The 22,375-nt window shown below is 47.0% G+C and overlaps 3 protein-coding genes across 3 annotated transcripts in view; 2 read left to right on the forward strand and 1 right to left on the reverse strand.

The window, feature by feature from the left end:
- The window catches only part of POLD3 (DNA polymerase delta 3, accessory subunit), a 240,208-nt gene that overhangs the window by 124,827 nt on the left and 93,006 nt on the right, over positions 1 to 22,375 (forward strand). The gene's annotated exons all lie outside the window — the stretch shown is intronic.
- Positions 1 to 22,375, reverse strand: part of PPME1 (protein phosphatase methylesterase 1) — a 252,123-nt gene that overhangs the window by 32,952 nt on the left and 196,796 nt on the right. The window lies entirely within an intron of this gene.
- Positions 1,935 to 21,250, forward strand: RNF169 (ring finger protein 169). Its single transcript, XM_053385192.1, has 6 exons — positions 1,935 to 2,244; positions 8,466 to 8,542; positions 11,678 to 11,824; positions 14,441 to 14,553; positions 15,927 to 16,023; positions 17,346 to 21,250. Exons 1-6 carry the CDS (start codon positions 1,935 to 1,937, stop codon positions 18,549 to 18,551), a joined length of 1,950 nt encoding a protein of 649 aa, XP_053241167.1. The 3' UTR covers positions 18,552 to 21,250.

Here is a 22,375-nt window from a genome sequence, read left to right on the forward strand (position 1 = left end):
ACTGGTACTTATAGTTGGTGGATTACGGAGAAAGCTAGAGAGTTCCAGAAAGACATCTACTTCTGCTTCATTGTCTATGCAAAAGCCTTTGACTGTGTCAACCACAGCAAACTATGGCAAGTTCTTAAATAAATGGGAGTGCCTGATCACCTCATCTGTCTCCTGAGAAATCTCTATGTGGGACAAGAAGCTACAGTTTTAACTGGATATGGAACAACTGATTGGTTCAAAATTGGGAAAGGAGTACAGCAAGGCTGTATATTGTCTCCCTCCTTATTCCACTTATATGCAGAATTCATCACGCGAAAGGCTGGGCTGGATGAATCCCAAGCTGGAATTAAGATTGCCGGAAGAAATATCAACAACCTCAGATATGCAGATGGCACTTGATGGCAGAAAGTGAGGAGGAATTAAAGAACCTTTTAATGAGGGTGAAAGAGGAGAGCGCAAAATATGGTCTGAAGCTCAACATCAAAAAAACGAAGATCATGGCCACTGGTCCCATCACCTCCTGGCAAATAGAAGGGGAAGAAATGGAGGCAGTGAGAGATTTTACTTTCTTGGGCTCCATGATCACGGCAGATGGTGACAGCAGTCACGAAATTAAAAGACGCCTGACAAACCTAGACAGCATCTTAAAAAGCAGAGACATCACCTTGCCAACAAAGGTCCTTCTAGGTAAAGCTATGGTTTCCCAGTAGTGATGTATGGAAGTGAGAGCTGGACCATAAAGAAGGCTGATCGCCAAAGAATTGATGCTTTTGGCCACCTCATGAGAAGAGAAGACTCCCTGGAAAAGACCCTGATGTTGGGAAAGATGGAGGGCACAAGGAGAAGGGGACGACAGGGATGAGATGGTGGGACAGTGTTCTCGAAGCTACAAACATGAGTTTGACCAAACTGCGGGAGGCAGTGGAAGACAGGAGTGCCTGGCGTGCTCTGGTCCATGGGATCATGAAGAGTCGGACACGACTAAACAACAACAAACAACAACAAAAAAAATTTTTCCTTCCAGTATGCACACGAAAGCTCATACCAAGAACTAACTTAGTTGGTCTTTAAGGTGCTAATGGAAGGAATTTTTGTTTTTGTTTTGACTATGGCAGACCAACACGGCTACCTATCTGTAACTGAAACAATAACAATACATGTATACATGTTCCACAGGCCTCTTTTAAAAGACTCACCCTGTATATATATAAAATCAGAAACTAGGACAGCTTCTGTAAATCAGGGACGTCCCTGGCCAAAAGAGAGCCTTGGAAGGTCTGAGATGGGTCTGAGTTTGAGACTTTATATCACACACACACACACACACACATTGTGTGCTATATAAACACGTTGTTTTTGTGAATATCTGTTTTATCTGCATACCCCGTTACACAACACACAGAGAGATCCGTCTCTGTATTCTCTTCCCCAGTGATATGCGAGACACACGTTATATACACCCTTTTCGTGTAAATATGCGTATGCCTAGACACAGAGACACGCGTGTTTCCAGTCACTTTATTTGCGTGTATTGACAACGTGCAGCCGTGTAACGTTGAGGGGAAAACCGGGGCGAAAAGCGAACGACGCCCGTGAGGGCTGAGGCGGTGGGGGGAGAGGGCCGCGGCGTCACTTTATACAGCAGGAGGAGGAGCCTCCTTCCCGGCCCGCTCCTCTGACTGGGCGCGGCCGACCCACCCTCGCCCGGCTATTGGGTGTGGGGGGAGAAGTGGGCGGGGCTCCGGCGGCGGCCGAGGCAGGCGCGGGCCTTTTCCTAACCGTCGTCCGCGGCGCGCGCATTAACGGACTATCCTCCCCCGCCGCCACCATCACAAACAAGCAGCAGCGGAGGCGGAGGCTGGCGGTGGAAGGGCTCATGAATATGGAGGAGGTGGGCGTGGCCGACGCGGGGGCTCCTTTCCCTCCCCTCACGCCGTGAGAAAATGGCGGCGGCGGCAGCATCGGCGGCGGCGCTCGGCGTCCGGGCCGCGGGGTCTCCGCCGCCGCCGCCTCCGCTCCTGCGACGGGGCCGGGGCCGGAGGAGGCGGCGCCAAGGCGGGCCTGAGGAGAAAGAGGCGGCGGCGGAGGGCGGCGGGCCCCGGTGCGCCTACGGGCCGCGGCGCTGCCCGCCTCAGGGCCCCGGCCGCCCGTTTTGCCGCAGCCGCCTCGGCAGCTTCTCCTCGGTTCGGGCCCCGTCGGAAGGGGAGACGCCGCCGCCGCCTCCTCCGCCACCGCCCGCCCAGGCAGAGCGAGGTGCGGCGCCCGCCCGTGCGCGACACGTATCGTGTGAATGGGTTACGTGTGCGTGTGTGAGAGAGTGAGAGTAGGAAATGCACGCGACTCGTTGATGTTCTCTGGGCGCGGGCCTGCTCGCGTTTCTGCCTACGTGGGCAGCGGAGCCTCAGGGTGTGTGGCTTTTTTGGACAGGCGCCCCAGTTGCCAGCGAAGCACGTCGGGATGCGCCCAGGCGCGGCGCGCGTGTGTGAATGGGTAAATTTCACGGGGGCGGGCGTAGGCGCCTGGGTCTGCGGGCAGGTGGCTGTTGTTTGTTAATTAAATTTGCATTCGTAGATCTCGGGGCAGTTCGCAACATGAAAAACACAAGATGCAAACATGAAATTCCGTGGGGCTGTGTCACGCGGGGAGAGCAGCTCTGCGTGGGGCTTCGCCCGAGAAGCCCAATTGCATTTATTTCTAGCTAAGTGGACACAGGCTTGAGATGCGTGTGGTGGCTGCGGTGGTTGTTTTGCAATGCCTTCAGAGCAAATGAGAGAGCCGGATGATGCGTGGTGACCCCAAAGACCCGTGTTTTCCACTTGCTTTTAACCACTCTCTGCGAGTCTTGCTGAAATTGATTCCTTCAAGCTTTATTTCCAGGAAGAATTGGTTAAATACCCAGAAATAATTGATCGCTTTCTTAAACCTTAATACCCAGAGTTACAAAATGCAAGTTTGCTCCCAAAAAAAGAATGATTTTAAGGAATTTGCTAACCACAACATTGGGGTGTGGGTGTGTGTTTGTTTTAAAACATCAGCCGTGTGCTGGAGGTCCATGTTTTATACATCTTTGAAGCACTCAAAGGAGGAGTGTAACAAGCACATGTATTGTGCCGTCAGTTGCAATTGGCTGTGGCTCCTTTATGTTTGCATTCTTATCTTTTGCATTGTCCTCACCCCTTGGCACAGTTGGCATCTGTCTGAAGTGTATCTTGTGAAGTGAAGGAGTCTTGTGTGTGTATTTCTTCCTCGCAGGGGCGGGTCATTCAGGGGAACAGTCTCCAGACATGCCCTGTTCAATTTTCTTTCTTTATTGCCTTTATACAGTCATAGGTAAAGGTAAAGGGACCCCTGACCATTAGGTTCAGTCGTGGCCGACTCTGGGGTTGTGGCGCTCCTCTCGCTTTATTGGCCGAGGGAGCCGGCATACAGCTTCCGGGTCATGTGGCCAGCAGGACTAAGCCGCTTCTGGCGAACCAGAGCATCGCACCAAAACGCCGTTTACCTTCCTGCCAGAGTGGTACCTATTTATCTACTTGCACTTTGATGTGCTTTCGAACTGCTAGGTGGGCAGCAGCAGGGACCGAGCAATGGGCGCTCACCCCATCGCGGGGATTCGAACCGCCGACCTTCTGATCGGCAAGTCCTAGGCTCTGTGCTTTAACCCAGATGCTTCAGGTTAAATCTTTTCAGGTTGCGTCTTGCGGAGACCCAGAAGTAACGGAACGGGTTACTTCCGGGGTTTGCTGTTCACGTATGCGCAGACGCTCAGAATGATGTCATGCGCATGCACAGACGCGGGTTGCGTTCTGCTCATGATGCGAACGGGGCTCCAGAATGGATCCCGTTCGCATCCAGAGGTACCACTGTATCCCACTTTCTCTCCCAAGTTGCTCAAGGCGTATTCTTCCTCCCCATTTCCCCCCCACAACAACCCTGTGAGGTAGGTTAGGCTGAGAACTAGCCCAAGGTCACCCTGCGAGTTTCATGGCTGAGCTGGGATTTGAGCCCTGGCCTCCCAGCTCCTAGTCTCTAACCACTACACCACACGGGTTGATCATCCGTTGGCTATGGGGCATGGGCAGTGTGCTGGGCGTGTTATTGTGAGGCTTTTCAAGTACGTGTTAACCAGAGGTACCAAACAGTACAGCCTTTGTGGGTCTCGGGTGTTGTGATAAATTTAGTGCCTGATTGACTGGGTGTGTGAGGTTTGCTTTGAGTCAGGTGTTGAAAGGAGGGGTGGACAGAGGAGAATGTAGCATTGAAAGCCCAAGAAATGTATTGTGTCGTACACGTGGGGCCACATCAGTGTAAAGAGAAATTGGGTGTGATAGTCATGCACATTAGGAAAAGGCACATGCATCACTAATTGTTTGTGGAGCACAGTGTTATTAGAACAATGTAACACTTAGTGAGGTGATGTTCCTAAGAACAAGAGGTTGGCTGTGTAATGATGCATAATGCAAAATATGTTTCTAAGTCTGCTAATTTCCTGTTCTTGATTATTGATGGAGCGATGGCCACTCCTTGAATCACTTTCATGGATTGCAATTGTACACAAACATTAGATGATTCTTTTTTTAGTCACTCTGCCTGTGTATTTGAAAACAACTAACACTCATGGTGCTGAATTAGTCCAAAATATATTTTGCATGGTGTAAAGCAGGGCTTTGTGTATGTGTGTTTGAGAGTTTTGTCATGGAGTGTGAATTTGCACCTTTTAAACATGCTCTGGAGATGAGCAAGTGTGAGTTTAGTTTTGCTTCTTGTGTTGGTCATATATTTCTTGACTTTGTGGGTAGATGTATTGAACGTTCTGGACATAGAATTAAATCATAGAATTGTAGAGTTGGAAGGGACCACAAGGGTCATCTAGTTCACCCCCCTGCAATGTTGGACACTTTTGCCCAACATGGGCTTTGAACCCACAACCCTGGGATTAAGAGTCTCATGCTCTACCTACTGAGCTACATAATGTATGCTGGACACATAATGCTGCCAAAAAGAAGATGATTAGTGAATTGAGACAGTGATAGTATGGGGGAAAGGTTTTCCTAAGGTGTGTATACAGGGAATGGCACTGTCCCTTCTCTGGTCAAAGGTGCAAGGGTCACCTGGACTTACTGTTATTCTCCAATTCCTACCGCCTTCGGCAAGGTTGTTACTGTCCTAAAGCAAGGGATTTGATGGGTTTTAACAACCACCACTACCTTGGGCACTGAATCAGATGTCATGAGTAAATTCAGTTTTGTGCCATTTTCCTTTACTTGTCTGGGCTGGATCTCCGCTAACCAGATTACCTTCATTTTGTCTGACCTGTGTCCAGGGCTGAACCCTTCTTTTTTCTTTCTTGTTATTGAGAGAGTGTTCCTTGTGCAACAGGTCCCTAGATTCCAGTGTGCCATAAAACTTTGTGTTACCTACACTGAAACCTTTTCATCTCTACAAGCACTTCAGTGCCACTAATTTTATCAGCTCCCCCCTCCCCATAAATTGACAGTTTCTGGTTGTTCTGGTCTGCTGTACAACTACAGAAAAGAATGAATAGCTTAGTGTTGGATGGAAAGTCTGGGTTAGGTGTAGTTTGACAGGTTTTCTGAAAACTGCTTTTTGAAACTGACTATTCAGTTCAGGAGAATTCCTCAGATAATGCTGTGTTGAGCTTTGGCCTGCAAGTTGCACTTTTGCCACTCAAGTGATGTCACCTGAGGGGGACACAAAGAGTTAAGGTGGAGTCTTGTGGATCTTCAGGTCTCAATGGTTGGCTTTCTTTCTTTGAACAGAAGTCACTGGCTGATTCTTGAGCACACAAAATAGGGGTTGTAATTGCGGGGCGGGGGGAGTGCACAGCAACATTCCGCTGTTGGTTTGATTTTGGGAAATTGCAAATGAAACTTGAATTAATTTATTTTCTGTTATCATATGTACCAGGTTACATTTGTTTGCAATATCCAGCTCTTCTATCTAAATTGGATTATCAGAATGGAAAAAGTGTTCTATGTCAAGATTGTGTATGGCATGGTTTCAGGTAAACTAAATGCAGTAAACTGTCACAAACATGTTAAGAAATAGTTTATTCAAAGTCAGTTTTTCTGCCCTAGCTTTAAACATCTAGGCACTGACCAAACTCTGACCTGCTAAACTTCAGAGGGGGTCTTCTGCTTTTAGGCCCTGCCCTGTCATTAAACTTCCTCAAATAGGAAACTGGATTTTGTTTTGTTAATCTAGGAAATTCTGCCTAGTCTTGAGCAACAGTTCTGTCAGATTTCATGCAACCCAATGTTGGGTCACTTCAGAGCAATGTCGGCCCATGGGGACATGCTGTTTTGTCTTAGGGGAACCTTGCACGAGTACACAAAGTTGCTAGATCTGTCTCTCCATACACACACTTCTTCTTTGGCGATCCCTCGTAGCCAAGTGAGAGTGTCTTCCATAAACACGGTTTTAACAATGAGTCCGTAAGTGACTGTGGAGGCCACGGTGTGGATTTGCCAAGCATGCCTTCCTCCTAGCACGTTTCTCCCGTGCGTCCTGAGTTCGAGTGTCTTCAAAGCCCATGAAACCTTTGGTCAAGGCTGTTCTCCAACTGGAGCGCTCACAGGCCAGTGTTTCCCAGTTGTCAGTGTTTATACTACATTTTTTAGATTTGCCTTGAGACATGTCTTTAAACCTCTTTTGTTGACCACCAGCATTACGCTTTCCATTTTTAAGTTCGGAATAGAGTACAGTCATACCTCGGGTTGAATGCGCTTTGGGTTGAGCGCGTTCGAGTTGCGCTCTGTGGCAACCCGGAAGTAACGGAGCGTGTTACTTCCGGGTTTCGCCGCTTGCTCAGACGCTCAAAATGACATCACGTGGATGCGCAGAAGCGGTGAAAAACGACCCACATGTGCGCAGATGTGCTGTTGCTAGTTACGTTTGCTTCTAGATGCGAATGGGGCTCCAGAACAGATCCCGTTCGTATCTAGAGGTACCACTGTAGTTGCTTTGGAAGACAATCAGGCATCCACACAACATGACTAGTCCAACGAAGTTGATGTTGAAGAATCATTGCTTCAACACTGGTGCTAAACCATTAAATGATTTTTTTTAATAAATAAAAAATCCATGTGTTGTGAGGCTTCCCTGGGCCCCGGCAGATAAATTTTGCTCACTGCAGCTGACTGGCTGTGTAGCTTTGTGCATGCCTGTGTTATGGGTGCTGCTGGTGTGGGAATCTTGGTGTGTGTGCACACACATGCTCCTCCCCCTATAGATTTATCGTGACCTTGTGCCAAGAAAGGCAAACTCACCTGTCTGGAAAGTAAAAGATACATTTTGCCACTAGAAAGGACTATTGAGAGGCAGACGTGGTTCCCTTTAAGCATTTCCACTCTGTTATACAATCATGCTCCCTTTCAAGTGATAGGGAAATTCAGGACAGGCTTCCTTTGTATAAAGGAGAGCACATTTAGAGACTCTTTGACTTTCTGGAAAATCCTGACTTTTCAAATGTTTGTTAGGGAAAGAATTGACATAAGTCCCTTAACGCATGTAATGTACGTTCAATGCTGGATGCAGACACCTTTTTGGGGTGCTGTACACATGTCACCCCCATGTCATCTAGGGCTGGGCAATATGTCGATAAATCGTCCAAAACCAGTTTGAAGTTCATATTGTGATAATGGCTTCATAATTTTTGACCCGGCAATATATCACAAATGGGTGTCTGTAGTCCAAGCTGATGCCTAGAAGATGGGGCGGTGACAGAGGCACACGGTACATTTTTGATTTTTGCTTCTTGCACTCATGTCCACACACTTAACGTTTGAAAATAAACATGCCCACGTGATACTGAAATGGGTCCTGTGTTTTGTAACTTAAATGTGGAAAGTTTTCTTAAAGCTAGCTGGTGGTACTGTGTGGGCACAAATTGTGGATTGGCTAACCTGTCCCTTTTCAGCTTCTTATCAGTGAGTTATATTTGTTTTGCGATAGTCTCTTCTTTGCAAACATGCTGAGATAAAACTGGATGGCTTTATGGGTGACTTGGTCTTGAATTCCTTTGTAGAGAATCTCTGGTTCCAGCGAGTGACTTGCCTGGGCATGTGTTTTGCCAAAGTGGGTGTGGTTTTTAAAGTTGCTGTTGAGCTTTTTACTAGAGATGGCACAGGAGGTAGTGCGACATTTTGCTCTCCAGCTGCAGGACATCTGTGTGCGCGAACCCTCCTTAGTTTCACTCAAGTTGCATAGGTAGGCTACCATTGTTGCACTTGATTTTTAAAAAAAGTTTTGAGAGGCTGAGGGCTGCTTTTTGGGTCGTTATTTTAGCTTGCAGTTGCCAAGTGGTTTCATCTCCTTGTGGTGAGCCCCAGTATGAGGAAAAAACAAATTTCTGATATAGTAGTAAGAATAACCATGCTTAACTGCATTTCTGTAGCATTTCTGTGAATGCTCAAAACACTAAACAACAACTCCACCCCTCTTTCTGCCTGCAGATTTTATATTCAGAGCACCCATCACATTAAGCAAGCCTGGAGAGCTGCATGAGGAATACAAAAGCCAGCTACGAAAGGTAAGACAGTTGCATTCTGTGATAAATTATTGCAGCCATATCATCAAGACCAGGATGGGCAATTTGTGGCCCTCCAGAAGTTTCTGGAGTCCACCACCCATCTGCACCAGGTGTGGTGTAGTGGTTAAGAGCGATGGACTCGTAATCTGGTGAACCGGGTTCGCTTCCCCGCTCCTCCACATGCAGCTGCTGGGGGACCTTGGGCCAGTCACACTTCTCTGAAGTCTCTCAGCCCCACTCACCTCACAGAGTGTTTGTTGTGGGGGAGGAAGGGAAAGGAGAATGTTAGCCGCTTTGAGACTCCTTCGGGTAGTGATAATGCGGGATATCAAATCCAAACTCCTCCTCTTCTTCTTCTTCCCCAACACTTTGGACCTTCTGGTGGGGCTTAGTGGGAGGTGGGAGTCCAACAACATCTGGAGGGCCAGATGTGCCCTGCCCCTCTTCTAGGTCTATGGCTGTTAAAGTTTAAAGCAGTCACTGCTACATGTGCCTAGTGTGTATCTGTCTCCAGCATAGAGCCGGTGTTTATTTTGTGCTCATCCTTTTATTTTACTGACAGATATTCTTGGGGGCTGATAGGATCCATACCCTATTTTTAATAAGCATTTTGCATTCAGGGGTGTTAAGGCATGCCGTAGACGCTTGCAGATTTCTGTTGTCTTCTCTTTCTAAATGTCAGATCAATTATCTATCTATCTCTCCATTTATTTACATCAAATTTATACACATCTCTGTAAATGTGAATTTGGGCAGTCTTTTACTACTGAGGGCGATTTAAAGTATGTTAATTGTTGTTCTCTTCCTTGACTAAGGAGGTTTGCTTGGGCACAGTTGAGAACTTCTGTTTCATTTTGTGGGAATCTTTCTCAGCCGTGGTAGAGGATGAGAGAAAGAGATTAGGTGGAGCAAAGGAGATAACTGCGCAATGTTTTCCATGCTTTCTGCGAATTATTATGCAAGAGCTCCCAACCCTTGTAGACCTGTGGAATGTTGAGAGTGTGCCAGAGCTGTACACCTCAGTTTCTCTTCTTGCCTTGCCACTCCCAGTGCTGTCATGACACACAGATGTTGATCCAAGTCATGGATCTTCGTGGGTCTTGCGAGATTTTTACATGGGGTGCCAACAAAATGACAGTACGCACCCATGGACGCGTTTGGGGGGATCCCTTGTAAAAATCACACAAATTGTATCATGTTTTTAATATTCGGTTGAGAGCCGCCCAGAGTAGCTGGGGGAACTCAGCCAGGTGGGCGGGGTATAAATAATAAATTATTATTATTATAAATTCAAGTTGCTTTGTTTTATTTCCACGGGATTCTACATTTGCCAGGCCCATGGAAAAGCAAGGAGGACACATGCCTGCAGGGTGCTGTGTGTGCCTGTGTTGTGCAAGTGTTTTGTCTTTTGTGGGGTGGAAGACATTGTGCAAACCAGGCTTGATTGATCCTCACACCCTTACTCATTCCTCGTTAACGCTCTGCTCATTACTCTCACCTCTTCCATCATTCTTTTTCCATCTCCATTGCTCTTTTTGGCCTTACCATCTCCTCCTTAAAACTATTTTCACTGGGTGGTTGGGCACACTACAAAGCAGTGCCCTAGCTACCCACCATTTTAATTTTCTCCAGAGGGACTCTAGGCCCCATGTACTTTCCTTGGTAAAGCACCCAGTTGCCCAATAGAAATAGTTCTTAGTTTTTAATCCTCCTTGAAGAGCCTTCTGGGTGATTCATTCAAAACTGCAGGATTATAAATAAGATAGCACAGTTGCCTACTGACCACCAGAGGGGGGGAAATAGAAATGTTATGCATGCAGTATCATAGAGGTGAAATACTGAATTCCTTGTAGTTTTAAAGCCTTCAGCAGCAGAAGCCCGGTGACTTTAGGAAAGGGAAGCTGGGAATTGCATATCCTACGCAGCTTCCTTGTTGAAACTGTACTAAGATTTTCTTCATGCTGTAGAAGCATTTCTGGCAATAGTTCTAATGATTTCCTTTGCAGCAATTGAGGAGAAAATGTTTTCAAGTGTTTCTGGGGCCCGGACTCTGCCACGTGTGCAGTTAGTTGGGAGACAGCTTTTTGTCCACTTCCTGTTTGGCTTGCTGGCCCTGCTCTTTTTCTTCAGACACACTGGCAGAGCTTAAATGTGCTTCCTCTCAAGGTTTAAACACCTTTTCTGAACTTTAAACTATGCCCAAAGGAAGCAGATTCCTAAACCTATGCTCAGGTGGGACTTGTCCCGTGCCTAAATTCAGGAGTTACTGCCAAGTCTTGGGATTTAGTCCTATGCTACACCTGATCTTTTCACTATAATTTTCGCATAATAGATAGGAAAATAGGAGTCAGACCTTTGCTCCATCTTGCTCAATATTGTCGACACTGACCGGCCGTCTCTCTCCAGGGTTTCAGACAAGACATTTCCAGCTCTACCTGGACATGTCAGGGATTGTTCCTGAGACTTTTCTGCATGAGAAACAGCTGCAGCTCCAGTCTTCCCCATAATAACTGCCTTATTTTTTATTTTTTAAAAAGCAGAACCTTGCAACACCAAAAATAAGTAATTATATTTCTAAAATGGCTACCATGAGCCAACTTAGGTGCCTCTTCCAGGCAAGGTGAGTGGTGACCACAATAGGGGCCTTTTGATTGTGGGACCTGGATTCCGAAACGTTCTTCTCAGGGAGGTCTACATGATGCAGAGTCAGACCTTTTCAGTGCTAGGTGAAGATTATCTTCATTTGTTTCCGCCTTTTAGTGTTTTCGGGTTTTAATGATGTGTTTTATCTGGATTTAACGTTACTGTTCTTCAGCTGTTTTATTGTATTTCAATAGATTGCTTTGTTTTTAAGTTACATTAACTGCTTTGGAAGGTTTTGCCTTAAAATCAGTGTAAAAGTCACTTCTCCAGGCTAAAGAGATCCAGGTCTTTCCATCATTTGTCATACAGTTTGGTTTCCAGTCTCCTCACTATCCTGGTCCCCCGTCTTGGGACACACTGCAGTTGGTCAATGTCTCTCTTTAACTGTGGCACCCAAATGTAGCCGCAGTAATAAAACAGCTGCATTTTTTTAAAAAAGAGCAGCAGCCAAAGCAAGATTAAACCAGGAGATGAATTCTCATTTGCTTCTAGTTGAGGGATGAAAAACTGCAAGAAGAGAGGACCTCTGATGATTTTATTCACAAGCTGATTGTTGAGGACACGACTGATGCAGGGAAAAGAAAAACAGAAGATCAGAAGAAAGAGGAGTCCTTAATGGTCAAAATGACCCAAGAACGTGTAAGTAACTGTGGGTTGTGCTATGCTGCTTTGCCTCCCCGCCACCAAAAAAACCCTGTATAACTACCTGCTATAGCCAGGGTAGCCTGGAGGCATCAGAGATTGAACCTTTTGTGGGCAAAGCATGTGCAGTGCCCCCCCCCAAATACTATGATTTATTTACAGTAGGGTTACCAGATGTCCCCAGTTCCCGGGGACAGTTCCCAGATTTGCAAATCTGTCCCCGGGAAACGTGGCAGCAGCATCCTCAGCAGCCCAGAGCCAGCCGGAGCCAACTGCGTTACTAGGCTGACTCTGGGCTGCTGACTGCCACTGCCGAAGGAGAACTGGGGACATCCGGCGGTACAGATCTCCTGCCCCCTTCCCGCTTTGTTTTGACTGATCGGGGGAGGCTCGGGAGTTGCAGAGTTTTTTAAAAACTGCACATTTATGTTTCACAGGGTCCAAAAGAAGGGCTTTGCACCTTGCCTGGCAGAGAAACCGTGCACCTTGCGCCCTTCCTGGGCAACAGCCACCCGCCCGTGACTCCCAAGCCTCCCCGATCTGTCAAAACAAAGGGGGAAGGGGGCAGGAGATCGGGGGAGGCTCAGGAGTCACAGGCATGCGGCACACCGTTGTCCAGTTTTTTTAAAACTCTGCACATTTATGTTTCACAGGGTGCAAAAGAAGGGCTTTGCGCCTTTATACAATATGCACGTGTGCTTGGGCCCAGGGTCTTTTGCCTCGCCATCCCCACTACTGACTCCCTGTTGCTACTCAGCTTCCTAAAAAAAAAAGTGTCCCCAGATTCATTGAAAAGAATCTGGTAACCATAAGCTACAGTCCATATGGTGGATGTAGGATAAAAAAAATTACTGCTGCTTTTAATGCAGAAGCCAATAATTTGGGTGTTCCTCCTAGAAATATCTTGCAGACACTAGGGTCTATGTCACGTGACGATGGCACACTGTCTTCTCCTGGGACTTTATTGTCAGGTTCATGGCCACACCAAATTCAGTGCAGAATTGAAGGAGGAACTTTTGAGACCTTGTTTCCTCCGGAACGTCTTGCCGTAGGAAGCCACAGATTTTGTTGTTCAGCTGTGTGAACCAACGCAGGACAAAGATTCCCACGAACATGGACTGCAGGGATTGAAAGTGCTGAGCGGGCTCCTCTTCCCTAGCTATAACTACATGAATGTGCGGACAAAATGCTGAGTGGGATGGGAGAAGGGGGCATCTAACTTGGGTCAGCAACCTAAGGCCCATGGGCCACAAGCGGCCCACGGGGGTTGTTTAACAGGCTCCCGAGCCGCCCCCGAACCAAGCTGCCCATGCACTGCACTAAACTGGCACAGCGCGGTGCGGGGACTTTATTCCGTGGCGCCAGAAATCGTGTCTGTGCAAACACCGGAAATTGCGGGCGCGCTCTCTCTCTCTCATACATGCGATCCGGCCCACGGAGGGATCTCCGCTGGAGTGAACCGGCCCAGGCAAGGTAAACTTTGCCGACCCCTGATTTACCTAGATCACAACCCTAACCTTAAAACTTTGCTCAAAAGAAAGCCTAGTTGATTTCAGTAGGACTCGCTTTCAGACATGTGTATCAAGAGGTACAGAGTAATCTCCCATGGGATGTTGATGAGCTAAGGATTTTAGGACCCAGGCATAGAAACTGGATTGGCTAGTATCCCTTTCCCTCTCTAATTCCCCGGTGACTGGTATTCAGAGGCATACTCCCTGTGATGTTGGATATAAATCTAGCCATCATGACGTATTAGTCGTGGATAGCCATAGCTGCCATATTACAATGGTATCTTGGGTTCCAAACACTTTGGGTTCCAAACTCCGCTAACCCGGAAGTAGTACCTTGGGTTGAGAACTTTGCCCCAGGATGAGAACGGAAATTGTGCAGCAGCGGGATGCTCCATTAGCAAAAGTGCGCCTCAGGTTAAGAACGGACCTCCGGAATGAATTAAATTCGTAACCCGAGGTACCACTGTATTTTAGTCCCTTAACTCTGAAACCATGTGGCTATATACTGGTCAGGATTTTACTGTTGTGAGTTTTTTTACATAAAAACAACAACAACAACAATTTTATTATTTATACTCCGCCCATCTGGCTGGGCTTCCCCAGCCACTCTGGGCGGCTTCCAAAAATATTAAAATAATGTAATACATCAAACATTAAAAGCTTCCCTAAAAAGACTTCCCTGAGACTTTGCAGTGATGAGCATGTAGAAATCTATTTGACAGTGATGTAAATCACCTTCAGGCACAGAGGCAGTATCATGCTTTTGGGCTTCCCAGGGGCATCTAGTTGGCCACCAAGGGAAGCAGGATGCTTGACAACATGGTCTTTGATCTGATCCAGCAGAAAGGCTCTTCTTTTGTTCTTCTACCGTTGTCTCAAATTTGGTTACAGCCAACAAATCCCCCTCCACTCAGCGCGTACTTCAAACGTAACTGCTCTGCGGAACGGAGGCTCAAAACACTGTTGGAAGAAGCAGTGAATTGCCAGAGTGAGGCTGTTTGTGGTCCACTGTATGCCACATTGGTACTTTTTGTGAGTTGGCGGTTTAAAATATTGTTATAAATAAGGAAAGTGTCAACTAATCTTTCCTTGATCCCTTCAGTTTCCGGAACGCCTCTCTGATTCCGAGAATGAGGAACCATTCCAGGGCAAATCTGCACATCGGTCAGCTTTTGTCTCCAAGGGAAGCACCTATTCAATAGCATTGGTGGCAGAGTAAGTCCTTGGTCACTTTCTGGGTTGTCTTTAGGGGAAAGTTCCAGCTAAGACAGTGGAGGTAGGTGGGGCAGGGAATATTAGGAGAGTGAGCAGATGACTCTGGACAGTGTTATAGTGGCCCGGAATTTGTTCCTGGAATAAACTGCAAATTAGAAACCACTTCGAAATTGTGTGCACATTTATGCAGATGTTTTACAGGGACTGGGGCACAAGGAAGTTGTGACTCCTGGTTTTTGTGGAGCTCTAAGGGGGGGGGCAATACTGAGGCTCCAATACTCTGGCCACCTCATGAGAAGAGAAGACTCCCTGGAAAAGACCCTGATGTTGGGAAAGATGGAGGGCACAAGGAGAAGGGGACGACAGAAGACGAGATGGTGGGACAGTGTTCTCGAAGCTACAAACATGAGTCTGACCAAACTGCGGGAGGCAGTGGAAGACAGGAGTGGCTGGCATGCTCTGGTCCATGGGGTCACGAAGAGTCGGACACGACTAAACGACTAAACAACAGAAGAGCCTTCTGGGTGATTCATTCAAAACTGTAGGATTATAAATAAGATAGCACAGTTGCCTACTGGCCACCAGAGGGGGGAAAATAGAAGTGTTAATGCATATTATGCATAGAGGTGAAATACTGAATTCCTTATACAGATCTTGTAGTTTTAAAGCCTTCAGCAGCAGAAGCCTGTTGAAAGATGGAGGGCACAAGGAGAAGGGGACGACAGAGGACGAGATGGTTGGACAGTGTTCTCGAAGCTACAAACATGAGTCTGACCAAACTGCGGGAGGCAGTGGAAGACAGGAGTGCCTGGCGTGCTCTGGTCCATGGGGTCACGAAGAGTCGGACATGACTAAACAACAAAAAGGGGGGCAGTGTTGCGTGAAAGGGCAATTTAGCTGGATTTTGTTTGCCTGCTTTGCAATCATCTTGGCAATCATGTGGACCAGAAATGCTGAACAGTTGGAGCTCCTCTCTATAAAGATTTCACAGCCCCTTCATGTTCTGGGTGAGGGGGCTCTCTGTAGGTCATGGGCCATTAGTAAAAATAAATGGTGTTTATACCATATCTGAAGTATCCTTATTACTAATGGGTTCACAACATTTAAAATAAAGCTCAGTCCATTAGAAGCAATAAAACTAAAACTGGTGAAATATGATTTCTAGATAGAGGGCTGAACCAGAACAGTACCTTGTTCAATACATGTAAGTCTACCTGCATATATACTGTGGGTCTGTGCCTGTACCTTCCTCCAAGTGAGACGAAGAGGAACATGTTGCACAAAGATCAAACTGGTGTTTAATGATAGCATTATGTAGGCATTGTGTTAATTTATTGTGCCATTAAACTTTTGTTTTCTTTACCTTTTTTTAGAAGCTTGAGCTCCAAGGTAGAAAGGAGCCAGAGTTGCAACGATACCCTTCGAGAAAGATCCAAAAGCAGGCAAAGATCAGCTCCAGTCAGAACAAAGGTGATGATGGTTTTGAAAATGGTGGCTATCGTGTTGGGTTCCACTGCCTCAAAATGTCCTGAGCTATATTGCAAAGAGTCTTTGATTTGACCAGGGGACTGCTGCATCTGCTGGCTTTCTGTAATACTGAATGTGTGTGTGTTGACAGATTCCTTTACTACTGCAGAGGGTCCTGTGGGTGCTTCCATGTGGCAGTTTGTTGTTGACTCAAGCCAAAGACCCACCTAGCTTAGCACCCTCTTTTCACAGAGGTGCCCATAAGACACCCCTAGGCAGGACCCTGAGTGCAATAGCGCTCTTCCTACTTGCAAATCCCAACAACTGGTTTTCAGGGGCATTTCAGAGGCTTTTACTGCCTCCTGTAGTGGAGGTTATCAACCAGTGGGAGCCTCTTCCTCTCTGAATTTGTCCCTTAAAGTCACCTGTAGTTTGGGACATCGCTACATCATTTGGGAGTGAATGCCATAGTTTTATCTATGCGCTGTGTGAATAAGAACTTTCTTCTTTCTGTTCTGAATCTTCCATCATCTAGCTTCATCAAATAACCTTGGGTTCTTCCTATTGTACTGCACTATTCTGTCTCTGTCCCCTTTGCCTTCACCATCCATAAACATTATACACCACTATCATGCCTCCCTCTTTATCCACCTTTTCACTGAATTAATCCCCAAATGTTGTGAAACTTCTCCTCGTTGGTGAATTGCTCCAGCCCCACAATCACTTCAATTGTGGGTTTCTTTTAACCTTCCAGCTCTCCACTGTCATTTTTGAGGTGTGTGTTGACCAGAACTGCGCAGTACATCTAGTGTGGTTGTACCATAGTTTTGTATAACGTCGTCATGATATTGACAGTTTGATTTCCCATCCCCATTTTTAATGATATATAACGTGGAATTTGCCCCCTTTTTTTGTAATGTGCTTGGAGGGCTGTATTACAGCTGTTTTCATTATTAGCCTGAATCTGCCTTCCATGTTAATGTGCAGCAGTAGCAGTTCTCAACATAATCTGAAAATCGTATTTATCCAGTGGTATCTTGGTTTGCATACGTTTTGGATTACAAACACGGCAAACCCGGAGGTGCGTGTCCCGGTTTGCAACCTTTTTTGGGATTACAACCCATTTTATTTGGATTACGAACAAAAAAATTTTGGAGGCCCCATTGGCGAAAGCGCTCCTTGGGTTACAACCTGTTTTGGTTTACAAACGGACGTCTGGAACAGATTGTGGTTGTAAACCAAGGTACCACTGTACTTTGTAAACCCCTTTTGGCATTAAGCTGTGTATAAATTAGTTAATAATGATACCCGCTTGCTCCTTGCAGATAAACCAGTTATCTGGTGCACCTGCTCCCCTCGCTGGAGTTTTATCGTCCACCCAGAACAATCGCTGCCTCTCCGCCCCAGACCTAACAGCTGATAAGCGCCTTGTCTTCCATGCAGCTGCTTCCTTCTCCGTCCTCCAGAAGCCAGAGCGCTCTATCAGCCCCGAGAGCAATGACAGCATTTCAGAAGAACTCAATCACTTCAAGCCCATTGTCTGTTCCCCCTGCACACCTCCAAAGCAGCTTCCCGACGGTGGAGTTCTCAGTCCCCTAATTATCAAGTCTACTCCGAGGAACCTAACGAGGAGTTTACAGAAGCCAACCACTTACGAAGCCAGTCCCAGGATCTTGAAAAAATGGGAGCAGATCTTCCAGGAACGGCAGGTGAAAAAGACTCTTTCTAAAGCCACCCTAACATCCCTGGCCCCAGAGGCGGGGGAAGATTTTCTGGTTCCTAGCGCGAACTCACTCGTCAAGGAGCCCCTGCAGATATCAAACGACGTGCTGCCGCCTGAAACCATCACGCACGTGCAGGCAGCGACAGACTGTTCTCCTTCCGTCTGTGTTTCAAAGTTTGAAAGCTCTGGCAATATCAGGAGAGACTTGGAGGCAGTGGAAGATCACCCCAAAGCACCCGTAGCGAGACACAACGAAAACAACCTAAACACCAGGATTTCTGAGGTCCCCAGCGCAAAAGCAGCCTTGCGGCAGACGGAAACGTGTCTGAACATCGATGCCAAAATGGTGACCCGGAAAGTGATTAGAGTCAGCTCAGAGTTTCCAGAGAATGGGGCCCTCGGCCCATCGGTCAAGGCAGCCGGCAGGAAGCAGCTGAAGTACCTGAACGAAAGTGAGCGGAGCAACTTCCCGAACGGCGTCTGTATTGAGAAAGCCCTCGGCGACGAGGCCTCGCCTTTGAGGAGGGGCCGAAAGAGACAGTGCAAAATGAAGCACTTGGAACAGGCCGGCTCGGTCAAGAGACTGAGGCAGGTGGCCTGTCACCACGGGGCGCTGGCTGCTCCCGAACCCCCGAGGAAGAGGAGGAGGAGTGAGATGGAGCAGAGGCTGAAGCAGGAGGAGGAAGACCGCCGGCTGGCCTTGCAGCTCCAGCGGAAGTTTGACAGCGAGAACAGGACAGTGGCAAGGCGGAAAGGAAGAGCAGATCAGTATTTCCTGCGGTCAAAGAGCACCACGGGTGCAAAGTAGCACTTATTGAACAATGTTGCCTTTTCTAGTTAATGTGAGGTTGGTCAAAATGATCTGGGAAGGAGGAATACCTGTTTTGTTATCCTACCTCCCCCCCTCCCCCAATTGCGTTTCCTTTTTTTTTATGGTAAGGTGAGTTAAATCCAGTTCACGCTACAGTCAAGGTCTTTGCACAGATGTAGGCTACACTTTATTCTTTTTACTGAAGTTGCTTCTGAGACTCTTCAGACCCACTCACAGGAATGCATTTAAATTTCACTGATCAGAAGGGCATAGACCCGTGTCTGCAGCCGAGTCCCATTGGTATGCAAACTGCTTCCAGGTTGCGAGTAGATGACACTATTGGATTGGCATTTTTTGTCACTGAAACCAGTTGCTGTAAGTGATATTTTAACCTCAGGAGCAGCCTTGAGAGGGAGGGAGGCTAGTCACTTGGAACTGTGGGATACACAGGAATGTATTTAAATATACAGTGTATTATTGAGCATTCACATCTATGGAGGGCTGTTTATACAGACCCCAAACTAATAACCTTTTGCCAGATCTGTGGCTGCTATTTGTGCTGTCCATCTCTTAAGACCTGGCACAATCCGTTTGCATTGCCATAGATTATTTTTTGATCCCAAGGCCATGTTAATAGGAGTCAGATTTGCAGTGTACAGCTACAAGTCTTCCCACTCTGGCGAGACAGAACTGAAGGCAGAGAAATTGCACCTAGTCTCTCTCACTACCGTGGCGATTTGTTTGCTGTCCCAAGCCTTCCTCTTGCTCCTCCTCATGCACAGCTTTGGGGATATAAACTATGACAGCTGTGGAACGACTTCTGTGACTGGAAATGTGTGCGGATGTGTTGTGTGAATGAGACGGCCGTGGAGAGTGGATTCTGTTGAACTCTTCCAGGGTCTGGTTTTTGAGATTGCTGAGTTGAAAGGCCCAATGCAGATGGCTAAACTGTCCCATTTAAAGTGGGTTTTGAATTGGAGATAGGTGGTGTTGATAGTATTTTCTGGACACCCACCCTAACCAGTGCTCACTTGGTCAGCAAGTTAAAGTTTCCACATGTGGAAGTGTGTCATATTTACAATCTCTTCAGCAATGCTTGTTTCCTAGTGTGCTACAGAGGGTTTTTTGTTTTGCTGAAGGCTTTTCACAAGCCTGCTTTGTCGTAAGAATTTGAAGAGGATAAGTTGACTCACGATGACTTCAGAAGTGGCCACTGCAATCAGCCAGGTTTGTCCCACACTAGGAGCAGGTGTTTTTAAGCCCCTTTGAACTACGTACCATGATAGATTGACATTGAGGCCTCTGGGTTTGCTGCTCAGGAAAAATTGAAAGCCACAAAAGGTGAAATACAGAGTAAACAGTCTATAAGTACATCACCCTAGCCTGGTTAGAGCGAAAGAAGCTCTCAACGGGTGAAAACTTGTAATCTCTAAAAGCAGGTTGCGGTTTGAAAATGCGCTTAGCACTTCAACAGTCACTTGTAGACCCAGGTCTCTCTGTTGTGCTGCTGTATCCCTTTGGAGGTGGGAAGCTAAAACTTGGCATACACTTCTCAAGGCTTCCTCAATCACTGGCAAGAGAGCTACCCCCCACCTGTCTTCCAGCTTGACTCGTTCATTCCAACTGCCTTGCGGAGTTTCCTTTGTTATCCTGCAACTTCCTCTCTACAGCTGTTTGCTGGAGGGGCAGAGCTCTTGCGGTCGGCACTGTCTAGCATCAGCCTTGACACTTGCTTGGACCAAGCAAATCTGGCACGTAAGAGAATTCTCTAAAAACTATGTGGAGGAAAGTGTTGCTCTCACCCTTTGAACTAATTCCAAATTGGTTTGTTTTCCTGGCGAACAGAACTAGAATATTTTTTGGTTTCACTTTTGCTTCATTTCCTTAGGTCCTTACCATTCTATCATATTTAGGTAGAAGGAAGCCCCACTGGTTTCAGTGGGGCTCACTTTTTGGTAAGCTTGAGTAGAACTGCAACCTTAAATTTTGTTGATCTGTTAGAGACAGAAAATGCTTATGTAAAATGCAGTGTTTCCTTGCTGAAAACCTGGGAGCAATCGGTATTATTCTCAACATGCCAAAGACTGCCATTACAGTAAGGAAGCCCTTATGGAGACCAGACCTTTTCAGGCCCTTTGGAAAGATGTGGCCCCTTGGTAAGAAAAGGGGATTGGAAAGACATTTCAAGAGGAGGAGAACTGGGCCTTAAAAACTTGGAAAGTATGAGTTCACTTCAGATGCTTATTTCAGCATAATCTCTGGTGAATGTAGAACACTTTTTCCAAGTGATCGCACGTCAAGTAACATAATTTGGGTGAGCTGATGATCATGTTTCTTAATGGGAATTTAGGATCATCACTGGAAGAATTATGTGGCTTTCCAGTTCTTTTGTTGCACTACCGCACACAGGTAGTCAGGCTGTCTGTTCCGTGTTGTCCCGGTGCATGTTGCAGGGGCTCAGCCCTCGAGACCCATTTAGGGCCCAGTGACGTTCCTTTCGCCCCACAGGCCCTGGCAGGAGATGAATGCTAAAGGCTCCAGCCTAAGGCTGGCATGGAACAACAGAGAATATCACTCTGCCATGTCTCATTACTGGTAAAAATGAATGGGTGAGAGTGAAGGCTTCTTCACCCATGGATGTTAGACTTTTGATCAGTACACCCTCGGGGTGTACAAGTGATTTAAGTGAGTGCCAGGTATCTACAGGTACACCTGTTGGCAAACTGGGATGGCAGAAGCAATGGCGAAGTCAGGTGTGTGATATGGCCCTGGCTGAATTTGGAAAAGCATGGTCTAGGTCTTGACAGTCTGTGGAAAGGTAGGGAAGCAAAGCTTTACCCATGTGGTATCTTCACACCAGCGGTCTCCTTCCAGGATATGCTGCGAAAAGGTCATGTGGTCTCAGACAAGAGACTGCCTAAGGCTGCACTTTTCTTTGTGGGGACATCAAGATTTCATGACAAGAGGCACAAAGAACAACTCCACAAATTATATAGGAACAAACCCAGATTTTTGACTGATCATCCGCTTGGAAGGAAAGCGAAGCCAATCTGAGCACCCTGAGGAATGTAATGTACCTGCATGGCACACCTGCACATGTATCAGTTTGGCTCTTAACTTCCTTGCAGTGGACTATTGAAGTAGCCCTATGGCCCAAGGGGCGCCCAGTAGTATTCTGGGACTTTCCTCCTTTTTGAAGGAAACACACCAGTTGCAAAAGAGCTCTAGCCCTCTTGCAAACAGAGATCTGCTATATGCTCTTGTAATCCAGGGCAATGTCTGGAAGTGGGCGCAAGGAGCAGTATTTGTTGTTTAGTCATGTCTGACTCTTTGTAACCCCATGGACCACAGCACACCAGGCATGCCTGTCTTCCACTGCCTCCCGCAGTTTGGTCAGACTCATGTTGGTAGCTTCGAGCATTATTATCCCCTGCGATTTTGCTGCGTGAAGCTCCAAACGGAAGCACATTCTGAAAGTGGATCTGTGCAGTGGGCGAGCGGCCTCAGCTTGGTGTTTCAAATGCAGGCATTCCGGAAGAGGGGTGTGTATGGAACGCAAATGTGACTGTTTCAGGGTGTGGGACGTGAACAAGATTCAGGAGTAGGAGGCCAAACAAGGCTCTTGCGTGTGTGTTGTGTGTGTGTACACATGTTTGTGAGCGAGAGATCACTTATTAGATGAAGTCATGGCTGTGAACCTCCGCGCCATGCATCATTAGCTAGTGGGGAATGTGGTGATGCACACTGCAGGGATGTAAACTGACAAGAGGTAGCTGTGTGGCCCTTACATCCTCTATACTGGCCCTTGGGTAGGAACAGTT

This window comes from Podarcis raffonei, chromosome 4, assembly GCF_027172205.1.
Source record: "Podarcis raffonei isolate rPodRaf1 chromosome 4, rPodRaf1.pri, whole genome shotgun sequence".
Taxonomy (NCBI): domain Eukaryota; kingdom Metazoa; phylum Chordata; class Lepidosauria; order Squamata; family Lacertidae; genus Podarcis; species Podarcis raffonei.

Bases quoted from the DNA above. Each gene is read 5' to 3' on its own strand.
- RNF169 (XM_053385192.1), top strand. From the start codon at position 1,935: ATGGCGGCGGCGGCAGCATCGGCGGCGGCGCTCGGCGTCCGGGCCGCG. The intron at 11,825-14,440 runs GTAAGTAACTGT...TGATCCCTTCAG, and splicing joins TCAAAATGACCCAAGAACGT to TTTCCGGAACGCCTCTCTGA. The intron at 14,554-15,926 runs GTAAGTCCTTGG...ACCTTTTTTTAG, and splicing joins TCAATAGCATTGGTGGCAGA to AAGCTTGAGCTCCAAGGTAG.